This window comes from Cydia strobilella, chromosome 1 (assembly GCF_947568885.1).
Source record: "Cydia strobilella chromosome 1, ilCydStro3.1, whole genome shotgun sequence".
NCBI classification, from domain to species: Eukaryota; Metazoa; Arthropoda; class Insecta; order Lepidoptera; family Tortricidae; genus Cydia; species Cydia strobilella.
This window is the reverse complement of record NC_086041.1, coordinates 19,072,460-19,096,651: the sequence shown is the minus strand read 5'-3', so window position 1 is coordinate 19,096,651 and position 24,192 is coordinate 19,072,460. Positions and strand designations below refer to the sequence as shown.

The 24,192-nt window shown below is 37.0% G+C and overlaps 1 protein-coding gene across 1 annotated transcript in view; it reads left to right on the top strand.

Annotated features, from left to right (window-relative positions):
• LOC134746653 (START domain-containing protein 10) overlaps positions 1–24,192 on the top strand; it is a 50,446-nt gene that overhangs the window by 3,985 nt on the left and 22,269 nt on the right. The window contains exon 2 of the mRNA XM_063681158.1: positions 13,942–14,089. Within this exon, the coding sequence (XP_063537228.1) occupies positions 13,942–14,089 (148 nt within the window). The remainder of the gene's footprint in view (positions 1–13,941; positions 14,090–24,192) is intronic.

Here is a 24,192-nt window from a genome sequence, read left to right as displayed (position 1 = left end):
AAAAGAAGAAGGTGATGAGATAAGTCCTGTGTCACCTGTGTGATGATCCTTAAGAGGATAAGTTCGCCTTTGTACACATTTACTGTATTCTCTGTGTTATGTGCTTGTTTTGTGCAATAAAGTGTACTACTAATAGGCTATTTGACTAATTTTTGAAAATGGTTTTAATTGATTGTTTATGAAATTGTCTTCGGTTACCGCGATAGTTACTCATGAATACCCCTCTACAGACTGCAGGAGTATACAGGCTGGACTGTGAGTGTGGCCTATCATATGTCGGGCAGACGAAACGGAGCATTTCCACTCGGGTGAAGGAACACATAGCTGATGTCAAGCACCGTCGACCTAGGTCTGCTGTCTGTGAGCATGTCATGGATAAAGCCAATCACTCAATCAAGTTTGATAAGCCTCTGGTTCTTGCCAAGGAGAAGCGTTACATACCCAGAATGCTGCGCGAGGCCATTGAGATTAAGAAATATCCAAACTTTAATAGGGAAGATGGCTTTTCTCTACCACCAGCTTGGGATCCTGTAGTCCACCTGATAAAGGAGCAAGCGAGACATAGACTGTGAGACCGTAGTGTTGGATGATGCTGGACATTCTGATGTTTTGAAAAGATGTGTCCCGCCGAGTTTGTTGCCGGTCCCATATTGGGATACCCTCCTACAATTTAGGAGGGAATTAAATCTTCTCGGGTCCGTGGTGTAGGGTTGGAGCCGGCATAGTTTTTTTTTTTATCGCGTATATATATATATCTTTACTTGAAAAATAATTATAGTGTATAACTAGCCTTATGAACCGATTTTGCATGTACAACCAGCCTTAAAGTTTGTAGTCTATGATTGTTCATTATTTTAGTATGTGGGTATTTTTGCATTTTGTAATTTTTCCTCAGTCACCCGTTGACCACGAACGCTGTAAAGAGTTCGAAACGTCGGGATGTATTATAAATTCAATATACGCGATATAATCCGTTTTCATAGTTTTATTTCATGATTGTTTATGACTTAATAATTACACTACATTGATATTTCCGTGAAATTTACTGTATTAAATATAAAAAAAGAATGTTAAAGTTTATTTATTTTGAACACGCCTTAAACGCTGTTTTTGCAAAGGGGCTAATCACGTGACACGTGTGACGTCACACGCGAGTAGACTCAGTCAATGACCTTAGTAAATCTCATGGTTTATGTGCATTGAATTGATTATTTCACAGTAAAATGGTATATAAATGGTGTATAGTGCCGCAATGTTCAAATACGACTATAAAAAATCCAGACAATTTTTTTTTTCCGTTTCAACGAATCCCAAAAAAATAAAAATGTGGTTAAAACTAGCGCGAAGAGACCCAAAGAGCATTTTAGCGCATACAAATGTTTTTATGTGTGAAGACCACTTCGATGTAAGTAATATTTAACTGTAAATAAATATGGTAGTTAAAGCAGCGGATTTTGTTGTATTTAACGAAACAAGATCTAGGTATTTAATGTATTACTACATACCCTCATAACATAGCTCTTTCAGCATTAGTAGGTAGTTAGTAGCATACTTTTTCTTTCAAACTAAAGTGCAGTATGGAGATACTATTCTCGTCATCGTATTCTATATATATATCGTCGTCGTATTCGTATCATCGAAATCGAAATATTCGTAAATAAACAATTTCTACGTACACTCTCACAGCTGTTATTACATTTCTATGTTCCGCAGCATAGTAATCCGGATTATCTTTAAAGAAAAGTGCAACCATCAATGCGTCTATGTCTGGTAGGTTGCCGCTATCAGCTTTCACATATTTCGGCTCCATTTTGAGATTCTTATGAATATTGTGCTACTAGATATACGGATAAATCGGAATATATCAGAAAACTGTGGAACAATAACTAAAATTAACTAAATACAAATAAAACAGTTAAAACACTCAAGGCAATCAAGAATGTTTACCCGCGTGTGACGTCATCCGAGCGTTGACCAATCACAGAGCGTTCACGTCCCTGATGAAATTTCAAAATATATTAAATTTTCTTTCGTTTATTTTCCAAAAACTAAACATAATTTACATTCAAATATAGTGAAATATACTTTATTAGTTTATTATTTTTCAGGATGACAGCAATTCGTTATATATTTTTAATGTTGTCAAATACCCTATATCATCATTATACGCAGACGAAGTCGCGTGCAAAAGTGCAAGCATGCAATTTGCAATTTGACCAAAGCATCGGAAACAAATTACAGCCACTTGATACATGTAGCTTGAGATAAGCTACACATTTTGAGTGATTTGAGTTAAGAACGGTAGTTACGTGTACGTGTATATATGCATACGCAATACGCAAATATTAAAATTATCAAGTACGCCCTCTACTGTTTCAGGATCAGGACTTTCAGGTTGTAAATATAAAAGCTCGATTTATTTCAACAGCTCGCTCTGGTGATTCTTTTACATAAAAATGTCTATATTTGGAATTTCTCGGAAATTCTCTGAAGGAAAATCATTGAACGAATATCGAAATATTGGCAACGGAACGTGCCGTAATATTATTTGTTGTGTTAAGCAGCCTTTTCTCTTGCCTTTTGTGATTTATTGCTTTTTTACGATATCTTGGTGTTCGAAATGTTCGAATTTACTTTTTGATAGCTGAAGTCAGTTCCTTATAAGTTATAACATAATGTAGTAGCTATTTATAGATTACTAGCTTTTGCCCGAGACTTTGTCTGCGTAGAGTTAGTAATTTGGGTAGCTTATTTTTTATCCAATCTGCCTTTTATCGATTTAGCATACAAACTTACACTCCCCTTTTCTGGGATAATAACTACCCTATGTCCTTCCCCGGGCCTCAAACTATCTCTATACCAAATTTCAACTAAATCGGTTCAGCGGTTTAAGCGTGAAGAGGTAACAGACAGAGAGACACACTTTTGCATTTATAATGTTATATAGAACGAAATAAAACCTCAATATATAATTTAAATAGGTAGGCGTAAATATCTCTAGGTACCCACTCCGGAATTTGCTCGCCTGAGAGGTTTTGGTCTAAGCGTCTGAAGCGTCTTAAGGTGGTCTTAAGTCAGCACTACGAGTTATTGCCTAAGTAATACAAGCGTTAGGCGCATTGTTAGATTCATTAGATGGAGGGTAAAGTGCCCACATTCTTCAAAGTGACTAACAAAAATCCGTACGTGTATATAAGGCACCGGGCATAGGTATCGTGGCGCCATTTAGGTCCTTTTATTAAAAAACCGGCCAAGTGCGAGTCAAACTCGCGTTCCAAGGGTTCCGTACATGACATAATTTAAACAATGTATTTTTTATGTGAAACGTGAGTGAAATGTCTTTAAAAAACCCGTAGGGGCCGGATGAAAAACTAAATAATTAAATCCGACTCACGCTTGACTGCACATTTCTAATAGGTTTACGTCTATTTTGGGTATTTTTTTCAAAATTTTAGACCCAGTAGTTTCGGAGATAAAGGGGGGGGGGGGTGAATGGTCATTTTTTGCCTATTTTCTTGAATAACTTCTAAACTGTTTATCATAAAATTATAAAAAAATATATTTGAGATTCTCACAATGAGCTCTCAAACGATATAGTTTGAAAAACTTTATTTTTTAATTTTCTCATTTACCCCCCAAAATTGGCCCCCGTGTTTAAAATTCATTTGTTTACGTTACATGTCCGTCTTTGGGTCACAAACTTACATATGTATACCAAATTTCAACTTAATAGGTCCAGTAGTTTCGGAGAAAATAGGCTGTGACAGACGGACAGACAGAGAGACGCACGAGTGATCCTATAAGGGTTCCGTTTTTTCCTTTTGATGTACGGAACCCTAAAAAGTGAAGTTTATTGGCCAAAACTCAAAGACGGTTCAATCGAAAATGTAAAAAAATCGTTTACTCATACTAAGTGTTATCTTCTTGATTATGTGGTTTAATAAACTGAAATAGATGTCATAATATTAAAGAAAAAGTGACGAAGCCCTCCAGTGGTTAAGGCCGGATTCGAACCGGCGCCTTAAGCAATCCAGGATAACGCCTTGAACCCCTAGGCCAGTTAGGCCACCCCGCCACGGCGGAACCGGTCCCAATTTCTCGACTATATACCATCTTACTAAGACTAGGTGTCTTTGACCAACTCTAACCTCCTATACAAATTCTTTGCGGAATTACGATATAGCGAGAGAGACTGGTGCTGCCATCAATACACAACTTTGGGAACAAATCAAATTATTTTATTAAATATTTTGAGTTTTTTAAGTAGTATCACTACCTAAATTAAAAAAAATTACCCTCCCATAGAAAATGGGACTTTTTACTGATGAAAAGCTTTTTTGTATTGAACAGGCCCATAATCACCGAAATGACAGAAAGAGTACATTCTGTCATTTCGGTGATTATGGGCCTTGGACCTCTAGTCGCCTTGGAGAAGCCGCAGCCATTCATTATATATCGCCAAAAGCCGCATTCAGTTATGGTTTGGGGTTTGGGGTGGTATTTGCAGTCGTGTGACTGGAACTTCCAGTGTTATCCGTGTTACACGCCGAAACGAATACCCGTGTTCTTAAGCCCGGCGGTACTAAGAACCCGGTTTACACGGAACCGCCGGGATTCGAAAACGTTTCGAAGGAACGTTCCCAAGAAACGTATCTCAGAGACGTATCTCCGTTTACACGGGTACTTAAGACTGTTCCGAACGGGTCAGAATACTCCGAACCAGTTTGAGCCAATGTACAATGGTAACAAGGTCCACTTTCCACTATTATTATGTTGACTTCAGATGAATTCGTTTGTCGTACAATTTTTAAAGTGAAACTTTTATTCTATCGCCCCAATTTATTAAGTTAACGTTAAAACCGCGATTTTTATACCGTAATTCGAATTAATTTCCGAATTTTTTTAGTTAAATGCCTACAATCCGAAAAAAGTTTCACTTGCATCGTGGTTTCATAAAACCGCACAATTACTTTTTTTTAAATTGTTTTTAACCGTATTCATAAAACATAGATACTGAGCCATGTTCCTATGTTTAATAGTAGGTATACATAATTTTTATTTGAAACTATTTATATCATTTAATAAAACCGATTGCTTCTAAGCTAATTACATAAATTTGATATCGATCATAGTTTTTTTTTATAATTACATAATGGCATAGTATTTTTTCGTTAATAATAGTGTGCAGACAGAATACAATATTAATTAAAAATAACAGTTTAATTATTTCGTGGTTATTTTTTATCTCGGGTGTATTACTGCTTTGAAAACAACAAACCTGCCAACGGCGCAAAAAAGTTAGGTACACAAAAGCGGGATTATTGAGTAAGCATGCTCAAATGAAAAGCAGAATTTTACCCAAGAATCACAAATACCCATACTACCTTGGATAACTTGCGATAATATTGCTAATTACATTAAGATAGATCTTTAAATTGGTAATCATTCATAATTCACTTTGGTCACTATCTCACTAGCGTTCAGGTAATAAACTTAAATGCGCACGTTGCCGACCAGTGGTCCATCCATCGATTTTCCAATATCCTTTTGTTTGTCATCGTCGAAAACATGTAGGTTTCCAAACTATTATCACAAGTGTCACCGCCAATTATAAGCTTTATGTCGTTGTAATAAGGTCAAAACATCTGCACAAGAAAATGTTTTCCATTGTTTTGTAACCGCACCGCACTAAAAAGCGTTTTACTATGGTAAGAGGTACCTAGAGCAAAAACAATTAGAATTTATTGAGAAGGTGCAATTTTATCAAATTGATTTAAAGTGTTTATTAATAACTAGCGACCCGCCCCGGCTTCGGATGGAGAGTCAAGCATAATAAAATACATTCTGTAACAAGTATTCACTTCGGACGCCTAATAATACTAAGACTTCACTGTCCATCTGTCTGTCACCACTCACTAGGCTCTATCTCATGAACCGTGATAGCTAGATAGTTGAAATTTTTACAGATGTATTTCGTTGCCGCCATAACAACAAAAAAATAAAATTAAATTTTGTACGAAACCTCCAACTCCAACTCGCACTTGTCCACCGATTTTTTTAGAAGTTAATAATGGGTTAATTATTCTTAAAATATAGACAGACAGCCATCGCGCACTTTTTTGTAGACGAATGAAAGAGAGACAATTTCACCATACATTGTGTCGTTATATCTCAAATAGATTGGGCAGCGTTTTCGATTAAGCTCCTGGCCAGCGTGATTTTTTCTAACTTCATTAGCAAACATCGTCATATTTCTACCAATTTAAACAAAACCTTAACAAAATATACACATAAACATTCCCAAAGAAAAACTTCATTCATAGGTGAGATCTGGTTATCGCGAACATACAGACAGACATACGGACGCGGCGGGGGACTTTGTTTTATAAGGTGTACCTACACTACATTATATGACAAGAAATACAATTTCATATCATGTTCTCAAATGAAACTAAAAATAAATAAGCAAGTTAAAAATGATTTTTTTTTATAAATACTTAATTAATGCCAATTTCGAACATTAGTTTGACTTCCTACCTACATACTGAACTCGATGGTTTTAATATTTTTTTTAAATAGGTACTAGCAGGTTTTTTTTATTATATTGCTAACCCGCAACGTAAAAAAAGTGGCTATTTAAAGTGCTATATAAAGTACTACTTTGATAAGAAGCGTGAATACTCGTAATACCTATTGCAAGCAAAAACTACCTGCTCAAGAAAGGGGTTTCTAAACCAGTTATTGAATTTCGAGTCTATGACCCACGGAATAAGGTTAAATATGACAGAAACTCGTCATGAATCTTTTGTCTATTCATTTGTAGCTGGTGTTCGTTCCTTCGCTACTATCGTCAAGGACGTGTCCGGAGCCACGGATAAATAAGATACGTTTCTTCGAATACCCGTTTATCCGTGTACACGGGTCTTAACTACACGTTTCTTAATTAAACGTGCGGAACGGGCCAGAAAACCGTTTACGTATTATTCGGAAACGGGTATTCGAAACGTGTAAACGAAACACGGATTCGACCGCGAGCCCTCTGTGAAGCAGTGGTGCAATAGTTATTTGTTATACAAGGGTGCAAAGTTGTATTTTACCCGCGAGTGTGGAATTGAAACACGAGCAAGCGAAAGGATTCTATAGTTGAACCACGAGCGAAGCGAGTGGTTCTAAAATAGAATCCTGAGCGTAGCAAGTGTTTCAACACACGAGAAGTAAAATACATTTGCACCCGTGTGTAACACAAAACTTTTCACCTCACTATAGCGAGGAAAGTGCAACATCCACAGGCGTTAGATCATCTTCATCACTGAAATCACTATTTTTTTTACGATATTATAACAAAAAACTGGAAATTCTGTATTTTTACGTGAGAAGTTTTTAAATAAAAATTTTGTTGACAATGTTGACATTTCTGACGTATGAAATGTCAATGATGCGTTTTGAAATTGCATCGACTCAACTTGTGCGTCCAGAATTATATTTAACATCATTATTAAAAAACAAACGTTTCTTATGGAACTTTAAGGTTTATGACATAAAATCATTAAATAAAGCTTAATTTGGTATTTTTTATTAGATTCTCAAACCATTTGTTTAATGATAATTAATATCAAACGAATCATTATTATGAGCGTTTTATTATCTGTCAAGCTACTTAAACATGCTCCATCCAAGGTCAAATTACTTTCCCCACTAGTGGATAAAATGCGTTTTTCCCCGCTTGTTTTAAAGGATAAAAGACAACTTTCCGAGCTAGTGAGGGGAAAAGATAATTTTCTCGGATTCATAAGTTCAAAAGAGTTATTTCATTTCATTTCATTTCAAAAGTGTAAACGCTCTAAAAGCAACACTTACAAAAGAATGGGAAAAAATATCCTTGGGGGAGCTGCGGCATATCGTTGAAAATTTTAACAAACATTTGCGTTTGTGTATCAAAGCGAAAGGAGGCTATTTTGACGACAATTAATTTTTGTTGGATAAAAAAGACTGTAGTTTTAATTTTTATAATATACTTAATATATAATTGTCACAAGCAATGCGCGTCCCGTGCACGTCCATGGTACCTCCCCCCGCGCCACTTTTACTTATCCTTGAATTTCTTGTGTTGTTAGTTGCCGAGATAGTACGTGTTGTTACGTGGTAACGGGACTTCCCCTTAATACTTTAGGTCAGGCCATGGCTGAGGCATTATATTTCTGTAAACTCACAGTCGCATAAAAACGGCGACGTATCTATCCCGCTGTCAAAAGTTTAAAAACAATTTGCAGGAAGTGGCCGTATCCGACAGCAACTGTAACATTGAAAAATACCCACTGGATCCCGGGACAAGTTTTAAGTGGAGCAGCTCAACGATATCAGAACTTGATCCAGTCCGTGTAGATGCTTGATCGGTTGAAGAATCTAAACTACTATAGGAATAAAAATAGAAAAAAATGGACGACCAGAAAAACCAATAGAAACTATAGAAAGTAATGAGCCAACTGCCACGATCAGGTTTTTTTTTTTTTTAAAAAGAACATTACAGGAAAGTTTGGGTAAACAAACAGGTAAAAACTTTTAAAAGGAGCTAAAGCTTGATATTAAAATCTTTCATAAACTTAGCAAGGACATAAACAAAGGTAGTGTTAACCAAAGTAAGGATATGGTTTATGTTAATAGGACGTTGAATATAGTCAGGAAGAAAATTATAAAAACTGGCATGTGTATTTGGACAGTTGAAGAAGATGTGATCAAGGGTGCCTTCCTCCAGGCCGCATTCACGTAATGAATGATCTAGAATATGGAATTTAGCTAGCCAAGCAGGGGAAGTATTGTGGCCAAGTCGAAGACGAATAATAGAGGAGGTAACTGACTTGCGAATCTTATGGTATTTGAAAAACCAAGGTCTGACAAGAATATTCGGTTGGATCCTATAATAGCGATTACCAGTGGATTTGCTAGTTATCTCCCACTCTTCAGTCCACTGTCTGACAAGATCTGCTTTAGCAGAGTTGCGGAGGTCCTGCATATAGCACTTGGAGTAAGAGGGAGAGCAACCAATTTCAATCGCCTGTTTAGCACAGGCATCTGCATGCTCATTACCATCAATTTCACTATGACTAGGGATCAAAGCAAGAACAACTTGGTCGCGGCTAACTGACGTGACGTCCCAGCAAAATGTCAAAACAGAGATTTGTGTGACTACCCCACGAAAAGTGCATTTAAAGTTTGAGGTAGACATCACATTTTCAAACCACCCACTACACATAAATGTTAATTATTGTCAATAGTCCGACACACAACACTCACAACATCCGCGCACACATCCGAAGATAGATCTCTTGGCTTTAACTTCTGAATCACTGGTCCCCAAGTTGCCGATAAGTTAAAACCATCTTCCCTATTAAAATTTCTGGGGTGCTTCTTGATTTCAATCGCTTCTCGCACAACTCAGGATAATAATGGCGTTCAGTGGAGACAACTTTTGGTTTATGAAGCTCAATCCAGTGATTTGCGCCGCATGTAAGTAGATGTTCGGCGATCGCGGACTTGTTAACTTGGCGATCTTTTACTGCCGCTATGTGTTCTTTCACTCTCTCTTGCACACTTCGTTTGGTTTGACCAATGTACACACTTCCGCAACTACATTCTATTTTGTAAACGCCCGGATTTTGGTACGGAATGACATCTTTTGGACTGCGTAAAAGATTTGCTACTTTGAATAACGGCTTGTATACAGCCTTGATGGAGATTTTCTTAAGTTCTGCTCCTACTTTGTCCGTTATCCCTTTCACATATGGTAAGAACGCTGGTTGTCTGTTGACCTCTGGATGTCTTTCCGTTCTCTTCGGCTTGCGTTTCATCCCCCCTCGGTATCCATTCTTTTCCAGTACAGCTTCGACATGCGCTAGTTCACCGTCCAGGTGCTCAGGGTCACATAAGTCATGTGCCCTGTTCACCAAGGACGTGATCACGGATTGTAGGTGCCTTGGGTGATGATGAGAGGATGCCTGTAAGTATCTGTCGGTATGCGTAGGTTTTCTGTATACAGAGTGTGCCAAGGTGCCGTCCGATCTCACCATCAGTTTGACATCCAGAAAAGGTAAGGATCTGTCACATTCTATTTCATGTGTGAATTTCACTCTTGAGTGGATGGAGTTTAGATGCTCGGTGTAACTTTTGACGGTATCGTTATTCCCCTTAAAAATGCAGAAAATATCGTCCACGTACCTCTTCCACATTGCAATGACGTTAGGTCCCGACTCCAGTGCTAACTCCTCAAAATGCTCCATCCAGATGTTAGCGATTACTGGAGCAACCGGACTACCTATTGCTACTCCATCCACCTGGAGGAAATACTGGCCTGATATATGAAATAGTTTCCCTCCAAGCAGTGTTCCAGTAAAGTGATATACTTTTCCGATATCCTACATTCCTGTAGTTTCTTTTTGATAATGTCCAGACATTTTGTTAATGGAACGTTGGTGAACAAAGATTCCACATCAAAACTCACTATAATCTCATCTGGTTCCAATCTTATACCCTTGACAATATCAATGAAATGGCGATCTCTTACAATCTTTTACATAGGACGAGGTCTTTCCAACTAGTCCTAGTTGGATTGAGCTTCATAAACCAAAAGTTGTCTCCACTGAACGCCATTATTATCCTCGAGTTGTGCGAGAAGCGATTGAAATCAAGAAGCACCCCAGAAATTTTAATAGGGAAGATGGTTTTAACTTATCGGCAACTTCGACCAGTGATCCAGAAGTTAAAGCCAAGGGATCTATCTTCGGATGTGTGCGCGAATGTTGTGAGTGTTGTGTGTCGGACTATTGACAATAATTAACATTTATGTGTAGTGGGTGGTTTGAAAATGTGATGTCTACCTCAAACTTTAAATGCACTTTTCGTGGGGTAGTCACACAAATCTCTGTTTTGACATTTTGCTGGGACGTCAGTTAGCCGCGACCACGACCAGTGAAACCTGTGTCGAAACGTCGGTAAATAAAGGTAACAAAATAAATTCGCGATAGACCCGTTTCTAAATGTGATTTAATATGTGTTCGAACCGCGAAAGTTTTAAATGTTATAATTTTTTTGATATTTTTATTTTTACTTTTAATCGTGTATCGATAGATGGCAGTGAATTTACTGTTGCTACAAAATTTACTATGACAGTACCGCTCTATCCTATTATATTCTCTTTGGTTCCAGCAAACGAAAGACGGGTTAAAAGGTGTACGCTGCGCCACAGATTTAGAATTTCGAAGTGAATAGTCGTGTCGCCACTTCGCTCTTATGCCTGCATAAAACCAGCCTAGACTAAGCTAAGTGACATCTCATCTCGCCAACTTGAAATTGCGTCTAGAAATGAGATCTATATGCATTAGGTAGGTACGTGTGACGTTGCAAGCTGTAAGTCGCGGGCTGTAACTTCTTACACGCTATTTTTCTTTTTTGATTGTAACCACCTGTAACTTTTTAATGTTTAGTTAGAAGAGTACCTATATATGCGCCTATATTATTGAAGGTGAATTATTTAGTTTTTAAATAAAATGTGTTTAAAAGGCCTATCGCCCTTGGTTACGTAATGATAGGGAATTAAAGAGAATGTGGAAGAGTGGTTCAATTGACCCCATAGGCGTGTTAAATGAAACACTATGTGTGGACGTCTGAAACATTTTATTAATGAAAAATCATTTGTTATTTCTAATCTTTTTTAAATAACTATAACGGTATTCAATGAGATCAGCTAAATGTATGGAATTAAAATACAAATAAATGTTGATATTTTAGATTTTTAGGAAGAAACACGGAACAAAGTACCTACCAAATGTAAGTGTAAGTAATCAGTTTCTAAATATTACATTTTTGTGACATACAGTCTATGTACAGGGCGGACACGCTATACATAAAAAATCACTTGCGTTTCTATGTGTGAACGGCACGTCTGTACACGCGTCATGTGTCATAGTGTAAGTAATTTGCTCAAAAATTAATTAAGCCAATCTGCTGTCGCGGGGCGAGGTAATTCGAGTCGGGGCGGGGCGGTGCGTGGCCGTTCTGTATGATAATACTATTACTTATTCTGTGGTCTATGTTTTATATTTATTATGGATTCAAATAAAATAAATGTGTACCTATAGGATCACACATTTTTAAAAGTTTTAATTTAATTTAATTTAATAATGCCAAAACCTCCCTGGCAACGGGAATGCACTTATTTTTTAGCCATCGTGTATAGCTACAGTTATCATTTCAGTAAAATTACACATTCTCCGTGGTAGTTACATTATCTTTGATATTCTGCTGAATCTACTGTATAAACAAAAGTTAAACTATGAACACCCTTTGATGTGTTATGTAATTACATTATGATACAAGTGTGCTACATTGGTCATGGTACATACGGTGCGATATTGTGCGCGCGAGCTGTAAGCGAGCAAGGCAAAGGCGCGAACGAAATTGACAAACAGCCAATAAAAAAAATGTAAAAAAGCGAATATTTTCGTATTTCTAACCGACGGATGGAGATCAAATCGATAAAATGTTATGTTTATTCATTAATGCAATTTAACGAGATAATTTAATCTATAAATTATGTTTGGTGAGATAAAACCTCTTTGAACTAACATTTGAAACCTAGTATATAGTAAGTTGGTTAAAAAATGTATTACTCGACCAAATTAAGAAGGCTCCGTTTCCATGCATATCATTAGCAATTAGTTACCTTCTTAACTCAGTCGGATAATATAATGAAAAAGCACGAGTGTTATAATATATAGTACTGAAAAGCACGCGTGTTTAATATCTAGGATTATGAGCCAATAATCGGTGGAATAAAAACGTCGTTTTGACCAAGTGTGTTGAAAATTAGTGTTATCAATTCTATAGGTAGGTATATAATATATACCTACCTATAGTTATATTATAACTCATTATCTCATTAATGTCGAAATTACATTGCTTTGAGCAGCACTTCATATTACATGATTTTGATATGGCAAATTGTTTCGAGTATAGGGGGAAGTCCCCTAGTGGCGGACACCTAAGCCTTTTTGAAGAAAATAAAAAAGTATTTGAATAAATATATCTTTATTTATGAATTACTTTAGTCAACAAACTATTAGAATAAAAATAAAATAACACAAATGCAACTTCTACATAAACTAATTCAGAAACAAAAAGTAAACTTTAGTGAAAAAAGAAACTCATTCTTTGCAAGAGGCATTACTTATGTAAATTAGTGTTATCAAATACCTAAACGTCGACGGAAATACCGGAACATGACGTCCTCAGTCCCAGTCCCCGGACAGAATTTCTTTTGTGAAGGTCGGCTACAAAGTTGGACTGAAACCTTCACGGGAAGGAATGGAAATTCATGTTTTGTTAGGACTAATCTAATCTAAATATATAAAAGAAGAAACTGACTGCCCATGATGATGATATCAACACACAGCCCAAACCGCTAGTTCTATAGAGATTCCAAATTTGGCACCTAGGTTTGTTATAAGGTCTAGGGGTGCACTAAGAAAGGATTTTTCAAAATTCACCAAGGGGATGGAACGGGGGTCCAAAGTTTGTATGGGGAAACAAGATTAGTTAGACTATTTTATTCGAAACTTCACGGGAGTACGATAAATGAATACACACGTGTTTCAGGTTTTTTGAAAATTCACCCCCTAAAAGGGGGAAATGTGGTGACAAAGTCTGAAAATCAACATGGGTATTGTTTTTAATTAACAGTTAGGTATTTACGAAACTATCCTTACAAGTAATTGTTAGTTATTTACCAACTACCACCACGTGGCCACTATGATGTATGTAACTTGATTGTACAACCTACCTCATTCAAATTCAAACCATATGTGTTTACATGCCAGACGATACCAGCTGTAAATTGTACTTACTGTGCTCTAAATGAATTGTAATGGAATACAATTTCGATTGTGGCAGGTGGTAGCCGAATTCGATGATGTGGAGCCGGATGCCCTGTACGATGTGCTGCACGACCCGGAGTACCGCTCCGTGTGGGACACGCACATGCTGGCCGCCGAGGACGCGGGCCATATCAACGTCAACAACGACATCGGCTACTACGCCAGTGAGTACACTGTCCGATGGATACCAGACACGTGCACGATCCGGCACCGCTCTGTGTGGAACACGTGCATGCTGGCCGCCGAAGACGCTGGCCACATCAACGGTGACAACGACGTGGGCTACTACGCCAGTAAGTACAATGTCTGACAGGCGCCGTTCATGCACTACAAGACTCATATTACATATAAACATTTTACATTTTTTTTATTTTTTATTTATTGAATAAGGAAGCAAATTACAGTTTTTTAGATCATTACAAAACCCATCGTAGGCAAAACCTTATGGAGGTTTGTGTGCCGATGGGGAGTTCGAGAATAACATAAAGAAAAACAATATTATATCCTATATCTTATCAAAAATATGATTCTTAGTATACATAGCTTGTGTCGTTAGTTTTTAATAAGTGCATTTTAACGACATTTTTTATATGTTTACCATTTAAATATTTAGCACAAACAACTTCTGGCAGATCATTCAATATTTTAGGTAATATATATGTGTACAGCCTAGTGCCAAATATGTTGTTATATTTGGGTATACAATATTTGTTTTGGTTCTGTAGACTTCTTAGTTTTGTACATCTTTTGTGTTCTTTTAGTTTAGTAACATGGTGATATTCTTCTGTTAGTATGGCTAGTTTACACATATTTTGAACTGGGAGTAAATTACAGTATTTGAAAAGTTGGGAATAGTCTGTTTCGTACTTCTTTTTGATATGCTTAGGTACAAGTGTCTTCAATAATCTTATTTGTAAGTTATATATTTTTTCTATATATGTTTTATAGGTTTAACATAAGTACTCAGAGCGTAACCGATCACAGTCAGCAAGGGCTAAGTACAACATACGTAGGGTTTTGTACGGTAACTTATATCTTAATGTTGACATTTTACTTAGGACATATTCCCGCTAGGCGGTTCCTCTGTTAATTGGTAGGAGCTTTTCGCGACATACGGTTTATCCCGAGTTATCGACAACGCTCGTAGCGCGTAGCTTGCGCTGGCAGTGAATGTGTTAAGTAGGCACCTACCTAAACCTACACGCAAAAAAGCTTGAACAAATTTAGATGTTACATGGACAGTTTTATATCTTGGAAAAGGATACAAGACACTTTATCTCAGAATGAATCGCCTAAGGGGTTGCAATTTAATTTAACGATTTATACGCAGACGAGGGCGCTGGCTGTAGCGGGCAAAGTCTAATAGTTAAATTTATAAATGTTTCATGGTAAGTAGGTACTGAATGGTGGCACTGGCAACACGCACACAAGCCAACTTTTGCGTGTTATAAATTAGTCTTCACAAAGCAAAGCGAGCCGAACGAGCGAGAGGCATTATACCCCACCCCTTCCCTTTATAATGTAATTTACTGCCCACGGAGACCTCTGCACATTACCTTGGTTTTCTAAAAGTTAGTTCAAATACACTCAGCAGGTGACCGTGAAAGGGCAAAGGGTGAGTATCTAAATAGAGACTGAAAGAATTATTTCTTATTTATGCCTTAAAATTTGAGGTGGATTGACAAGTTTCCCATTGAAGCTTATTGTTTTTGTTATTGGTATTATATCGCGGTAGGTATTGTTAGTATTTGTTTTAAATGTTTTACTAGTAGTAGTAGTAGTAGTAGTAGTAGTAGTAGTAATCACTTTATTGTACACAACACAGGCTTACAAAAATAAATTACAGTAACGGAAGTACAAAGGCGAACTTATCCCTATGTATGTTATGTTGTCAAGTATACTTAGATTTTATTATAATACTTAGATTTACTCGTAAGTGTTGGCTGAAAATCAAGCGTTCAACTAAACATAGAGCGTTTATATCTAATGCCTATTGTCTCTGCTTAACGGTGTTTTTTAGACTTAATGTGTTTATGCCTTTTTCCAACGAGCAGCAACAAGATAACGATATTATACTTTTGAATTAAACTAAACGCGTATATTAAATTTATAATTCATCCCGACGCTTCGAACCCTTTACAGCGTTCGTGGTCAACGGGTGACTGAGGAAAAACTACAATGTGCAAAACTACCCACATACAAAAATAATAAACCAATTTATAGTTTTTTATGAGTAACTATTGCGGTACCCTAAGATAATATTAGATATTATACTTTAGCTAATTAATCTAAATTGATACATAATTTCATAAACTATTTGCCTTGCATTAAAATCTCACTCACTATTTTTGAAAACCTATAGGCATAGGAAATGTTAAACTGCTTCATAACATAGCAAAATAAAATGGCAGAATTAGAGCGATTAACGCTCTCGTCGTGTCAGACTCTAGAGTTACCACCTACTGATATATAAAACTGATTATTTTACGTTAAAATATTAAATGTACTGGATTACCGCTTAATCTACACCAATTTAATTTAATATCTCATAATAAGTATTTCAAAGCAAAACGATTATATTATCCATCTTCATAACCACATACTGCTACAGGGTGATGATAGAATTCCGTGAGCATAAAGCAAACTAGACGTTGGGCTCCGCAACGTGTGAAGAATCATAATGGCAGGGGGAAGTGAGGTTTTGTTACTAGTGCAAGTAGTTCCGATTGAAAATTACATAACAATAATTTAATAGCCGGTTCGAGCAATAGTGACTAGTATCAATTAGGTATGTAAGTCATTTACATTGTCAGCACCTAATCAACATTTAAATACTAGCTACTTACGTTACAGGGACCTATTGTTGTAGATGGTCTATAAAATGAAAGCCAAGGGTAGCAATAAATAATCAGTATAATTAACTTGAACCAACGAAAGTACAATTAATATTAACAATTATCAAGACAACCTCCTCGCTCGAAGTCAAGTACAAAGTACATAATTTTTAAGAAAAAAAAACCGACTTCAATGGGGGATGCCGTTGAAAGGTTACTTATTGTTGATGGTGCACTCCAGACAATGAAATGAAAAAGACAGCATCTTTTGCCTAACTAAAAGGAGGAAAAACCACCCACGTTTCTAGTAGCATATCGTTTCTGTAAGGGTCATAGTTCTAACCTAACCTAACCCAATGTTCTGATAGCATTTCGTTTCTGTAAGGGTCACAGTTCTAACCTAACCCACTTTTCTGATAGCAGTTCGGTTCTGTGAGGATCGCAGTCCAAAAAAAAGTCCAGGTCCAAGTTTGGGTCTGGGTCCATAACGAAGAGAATAAATTGCCTAACGTGAACTATGTGTCATTGAAGAGTTCCATTCTGATCATCATCAGCAGTTTCACTTCTTTATGTAAATGCAGGATTTGTTGATGAAAATACAAAAATCACTATATGTATGCCTTTCACATTTGAGGAGTTCCCTCGGTTCCTTATGGATCCCATCATCAGACCTCGAGCTTGACAAAAATGTGTCTTGAAAACGTAACTTGCTTAACAAACATAAAAAAGAAGACAAATCGCTAAACGTGAACTATGCGTCATTGAAGAGTTCCGTTCTGATCATCATCAGCAGTTCCACTTCATCAAATGTCACTTTTTTAAATGTAAATGCTTAATTTGTTGATGAAAATACTAAAATCACTATATGTATGCCTTTAACATTTGAGGAGTTCCCTCGATTCCTCATGGATCCCATCATCAGAACTGCGTTTTGACAAAAACGGGACCAATCGGTATGTATATACCTACAGTCAAAAAAAGAATTTTCAAAATCGGTCCAGAAATGACGAAGTTATGGAGTAACAAACATTAAAAAAAAAAAAAAACAACTGAATTGATAACCTCCTCCTTTTGAAATCTTGAAGTCGGTTAAAAAGTGAGGCGCGCCCGTCTTCTCCCTTCCATCGCAACATGGTGGCGTGAGAACCCGTCGGCCCCACTGCTTGCTGCTCGGATGTGACGTCGACCGACGTCACCAAGTGCTGCCATCTCGCGGCGACAACAGGTCCAGCTTTTATTTGTATTTTATTTTCTGTTAAATCTTTGAACAAACATGGGCGATTTATTTACAAAAAATTAAATCCCACTTTGTAACCCCGCTCTCCCCTATATGCCCATGAAACCGTCGGATAACGCCGGATCGCGCCATGGATAACCAGAGCCCGTGAAACTATGCCACGTTACTCGACTCGACGTTACTCGTTATGATTTCATCAAATATTTGATTCGACAAGATTCTCGGCCAGCATTGGCGTTCGCTATTGGGATGAATACCCGTACCCGTATCAGACCAATGTTTGTGTGAATCGGGTTAAAGGGAAATGTGGCATATGTGGGCTGGTACCGTAATATGACCGTCAGTCATGTTAAGTCCGCTCGAGACTACGCGACGCGAAGCTGCGATTCGCGCACGAGTGTGGAGGGAGCTTTATATGAAGACCATAAAATCGCCATGAGGTTTAATGGCGTCCGACTGGCGCGGGTGCATGGAGCGGGCGCACACACGCGTGTGCAATTGTAGGTAAAATCCGTTGCACGCGTCCGTGCCAGTTAGTGTTGCTCATACAATTTTTCGGTAACCCGCTCATCCGCTCCGTGTAACCGCGCCAGCTAGCGGACGCCCTTAATGCTTTGATACGAGGCGTGTCCAGAAGGTTGTGAGACCCTGAGGCCACTGAGAATTAGAAATAGTCGAAATTAAATTCTCCTCTGTATCCTGTGTTTTTCATTTACATAACTTCTTTATTATTTTATTTAATTATTTTTATTCATATTCATATTCATATTTATTTATTGCATCCAAGGTACACAGGTGTTACATATATAATAGTTTCACATGGGCCCTGGTAGGGCAAGGCAATTATCTTAAATCTAAAGATTAATTTATATATGTACAATATATTTGACAGTGTCTTATTTAACTTTTAATAATTTCATAGTTAATTGTATTATATAATATATAGTTATTTCTAAAGTCAATAACTGATTTTATTTTACCAAAATTAATAAAATTAAATATACAATATTAATATACATGCTTAAAACGATTGTAAGTTTATGTCAAAAATATCGATACCTACCTTCCGTACCTCAAAAGGAAAAAACGGAACCCTTATAGGATCACTCGTGCGTCTTTCTGTCTGTATGTCCGTCTGTCACAGCCTAATTTCTCCGAAACTACTGGACCAATAAAGTTGAAATTTGGTATACTTATGTATGTTTGTGACCCAAAGATGGACATGTAACGTAAACAAATAAAATTTAAACGTGGGGACCACTTTTGGGGGGCAAATGAGAAGATTAAAAAATAAAGTTTTTCAAACTATATCGTGTTACATATCAAATGAAAGAGCTCATTGTGAAAAAATCAAATATATTTTTTTTTATAATTTTAGGATAAACAGTTTAGAAGTTATTCAAGAAACTATACAAAAAATAACCATTCCCCCTTCCCTTTATCTCCGAAACTACTGGGTCTAAAATTTTGAAAAAAATACACAAAATAGGTTTTTACCTATAGATCACAGGAAAACCTATTAGAAATATGTAGTAAAGCGTGAGTCGGAGTTAATTACTAGTTTTTGATCCGACCCCTACGGGTTTTTTAAAGACATTTCACTTACATTTCACATAAAAAATACATTGTTTAAATTGTGTAATGTACAGAACCCTTGGAACGCGAGTCCGACTCGCACTTGGCCGGTTTTTTTAACTTAGACATAGTTTCTTAATACACAGCTAGTAAATTAACACTTGGCATTGATACTGGTATTTGCGTTAATTAAAAGCCGATCTTTTATCATACTTACGGAAAATCGATGGTTCTATCTTAGAAACGCTCCCGGTAGTCCCAGCCAGATATTTCAATCAGAATTTTCCGAGATATGATGACCTCACGTACTAATTAATCGCGTGGCGTGGTCGATTAGAGAGCTCTTAGCCTCTTCGTAGTAAAACCAGAAGCTTAAAGGATGACTCACGTTAGACCGGGCCGTGTCCGGGCCGGAGCTTCCGGCGCTTACTTTTCTATGACATGACAGGTGATCACGTAATGCTTTCCATAGAAAACGAAGCGCCGGAAGCTCCGTCCCGGACACGGCCCGGTCTAACGTGAGTCATCCTTAAGAGGGGGTGTAAAGCTAGGAAATTAGAAGGACTCAAAAGATATGAAACATATATGACCACTGAGAGGGTTTTTAGTTTTACCTTTTATCTCAATAACTTTGAAAATAAATTACTGTTTGAAATTTTGCTCTACAGATCCCTCGGCTAGGGTATATAATCACTAGCTATTTTATGCTAAAAATGATGAATAAATAAATAAATGAAAATTAGACATTAAACCAACTTTAACCTTTTAAGATTTTGTTTGGAGTGTGCCATTGCGCATATAGTCTATTCCGTGTAAATTTTAATGGCATTTACCAACGTGTTAAAGTTCAACATAAAACTTCAATTTTGCGTTAGCCCCCTCTTAATACACAGAGCTCTTGTGTTAATTTAGAATCAATAATCATAGATCTTAATCAAGGTGAATAATATATCATAAAAAGCGTTGATATTTATACTAATTGTACTACTCGTAATAGGCGCTCAGCTTGCGCTCAGATCACGTGGAGTGAAAGGGCAAAAATGGAGTTCGCTCAAATCAAAAAACTACTTGAATTAAAATCAAACACGTACTGGATTCGCAATATCCTCCATCACGTTCTACTAAATTGGTCACGCGTGAGCCAGAGCGAGAAACGTTACCCGCTCAATCCTTATTCAATTTGAGCGTTCGATAAAATACCCGGATGCTGATATTGTTTAATTCAGTTGACCGTAGATTAGGGCAACCACAAGCTGGTGGCGAGCGACTTACCGGCGATGTTGATTAATTATCGCTCCGCACTGATTCGCCACACGTATACTAGTGCACTGCCTTATGGGAATATAGTTCAGATCCGGAAACCACTACCAAATTTTAGTATGTTGTTGGGCATGGTACTGGGTCTCCAAAACTGCCGGGAGACAGCGGCGCCGGCCATCTACTTCAGCGGAATGACGTCATCAAAATGACTCCCGCCTCGTTGCGAATATTGCATTTTGCACCCAAACTATACATTGCACATACACGTGTGGGGTATTAAACGAAAGCCAATAAAATATTATATATTTCACTAATACACTATGTACCAAAATATACAACAGTTTAAGAGAAATTTAAAAATAAATAAATATTATGAAACAAAAATTTCGATTATTTGAGTTTTTCAACCAATACGGACGTTAAAGCAATGAACTACAAAATTAAAGCTGATGTCTCAAGCCATACAATGATATTAAAATAAGCAAAATCATACCAAAAATGTGAAAATTATGCATCAAAATGTAGGTATTTGCTAGAACAAATGCATTAAAGTTAAAAAAATCGAAATTGGTAATTTTCAGGATAATCCGCATAAGCTTGTAGTATGTTATTAGCAATATAAAAAGGATCATAAAACTGCTGGGAGACAATCTCTATAGTGCCTGAGTAACAAATAATGGCGTCATACATGTGACCGCTGCCGAAATTTGCAAAATCTAAACTATAACTATACCATGAGTCATACATACACGTGTGCTATATCAAACGAAAGGTTATTAAATATATTATGATTCGTTAATACATTATTTATAATAATTTTTAAGAAAAAAAAAACCGACTTCAATGGGGGACGCCGCTGAAAGCATTCTTAGATTCCAGACAATGAAATGAAAAAGACAGCATCTTTTGCCTAATTATGTAGAAAAGGAGGTAAACCGACCCACTTTTCTAGTAGCATTTCGTTTTTGTAAGCGTCGCAGTTCTAACCTAACCTAACCTACTTTTCTGGTAGCATTTCGTTTCTGTAAGAGTCACAGCTCTAACCTAACCTAACCTATTTTTCTGATAGCAGTTCTGTTCTGTGAGAATCACAGTTCAAAAGCTACCCACCCACCTAACCCACTTTTCTAGTAGCGTTTCCGGGTCCGGGTCTGGGTCTGGATTGGAGTCCGGGTCCGTGTCCGGCTGTCCGGGTCCAGGTTTGGGTCAGAGTTCGGTCCGGGTCCGGGTCCGAGTTGGGGTCCATGTTCAGACCCGGGTCCGGGTCCGAGTCCGGGTCCAAGTTTGGGTTTGGGTCCATAAGGAAGAGAACAAATCGCCAAACGTGAACTATGTGTTTCAATGACACATAGTTCACGTTTGGCGATTTGCTTCCATTCTGATCATCACCAGCAGTTCCACTTCATCAAATGTCACTTTTTTAAATGTAAATGCTGGATTTGTTGATAAAAATACAAAAATCACTATATGTATGCCTTTCACATTTGAGGAGTTCCCTCGGTTCCTCGTTGGTCTCATCATCAGAACTCGAGCTTGACAAAAATATGTCTTAAAAACTTAAGTTGCTTAACAAACATGAAGAAGTGGACAAATTGCCAAACGTAAACTATGCGTCATTAAAGAGTTCCATTCTGATCATCATCAGCAGTTCCACTTCATCAAATGTCACTTTTTAGAATGGAAATGCTGGATTTGTTGATAAAAATACAAAAATCGCTATATGTATGCCTTTCATATTTGAGGAGTTCCCTCGATTCCTCATGGATCCCATCATCAGAACTCGAGCTTGACAAAAATGTTTCTTGAAAACCTAACTTGCTTAACAAACATAACGAAGAGAACAAATCGCCAAACGTGAACTATGCGTCATTGAAGAGTTCCGTTCTGATCATCATCAGCAGTTCCAGTTCATCAAATGTCACTTTTTAAAGTGTAAGTGCTTGATTTGTTGATGAAAATACTAAAATCACTATATGTATGCCTTTAACATTTGAGGAGTTCCCTCGATTCCTCATGGATCCCATCATCAGAACTGCTTTTTGACAAAAACGGGACCAATCTGTATGTATATACTTACAATCAAAAAAAGAATTTTCAAAATCAAAAATTATGGAGTAACAATTTAAAAAAAAAACACAACCGTATTGAGAACCTCCTCCTTTGAAATCTTGAAGTCGGTTAAAAACAATGTATATTTTAGGAGCTACAAACAAAGAAAATCCACTTTCAGAGAAAAGTTCGTGTATAACAATGTTGCGTCTTTATATAAAAGAAACCAGTTATTGAACTATATACGTCACAGCTTAAATTTTTCTTATTCTGATAAAAACTGTCGAAGTTATAAAAAAACTAAAGCGCGCCAACAATTCTACCTTAATGCGCTCATATTATGCAAAGAATAGTCCTAATTATCGGGTATTAAATGAAAGAACATTACATAAAACACATAAAAGCGATATTTTGGAGTGGAATTATAATATAGGTGCTAGGGTGTGAGGATGAACACCCTGCCGATGGCGAGCGGTGCGGTGATAGAAGGCGGCCGTTGGCATCATGTCAAACAAATCTTTTACACAGCCCATTGTACAAGCGGTAGAACACGCATAAGGAGGCGAAGTCTCTCCTTAGACTTAAAGGTTCAATACCGCTTGTGAGTTTGGGATCGTCGACGATTCGTACAGCGCGCCTTTGGACTGCATATAATGCATTTGTTCTAGCAAATACCTACATTTTGATGCATAATTTTCTCATTTTTGGTCTGATTTTGATTATTTTGATTAGTGTATGGCTTGAGACATCAGGTTTAATTTTGTAGGGCATTAGTTTTTAGGTATTTATTTTAAGATTAGTTTTATTTATTTTTAGTTTTTTAAGTTTTATATGTATTTCTAATTGTTATTACATGAATAAATTCATTTTGTAGTACATTGCTTTAACGTCCGACTTTTGGTTTGGTTGAAAAACCCAAATAATCGAAAAAAAAATCATAATTTTTATTTATTTTTAAATTTCTCTTAAACTGTTGTATATTTTGGTACATAGTGTATTAGTGAAATCCATACTAATATTATAAATGCGAAAGTCTGTCTGTCTGTCTGTCTGTCTGTCTGTGTGTTCCCTCTTCACGCTTAAACCGCTGAATCGATTTAGATGAAATTTGGCATAGAGATAGGTTGAGTCCCTGAGAAGGACATAGGATAGTTTTATCCCGAAAATCATCCCTTAAGAAAGTAAAAAGCGGGGTGGAATTGAGATAATTAATGAAGAGTCTGCTAATTTGTGTGCATAATATGCTCAAATTGAATAATTGCTATAAGACTCTCCAGGCGCTATTCTTACTCTAGCTGGGGTTACTAAGTCC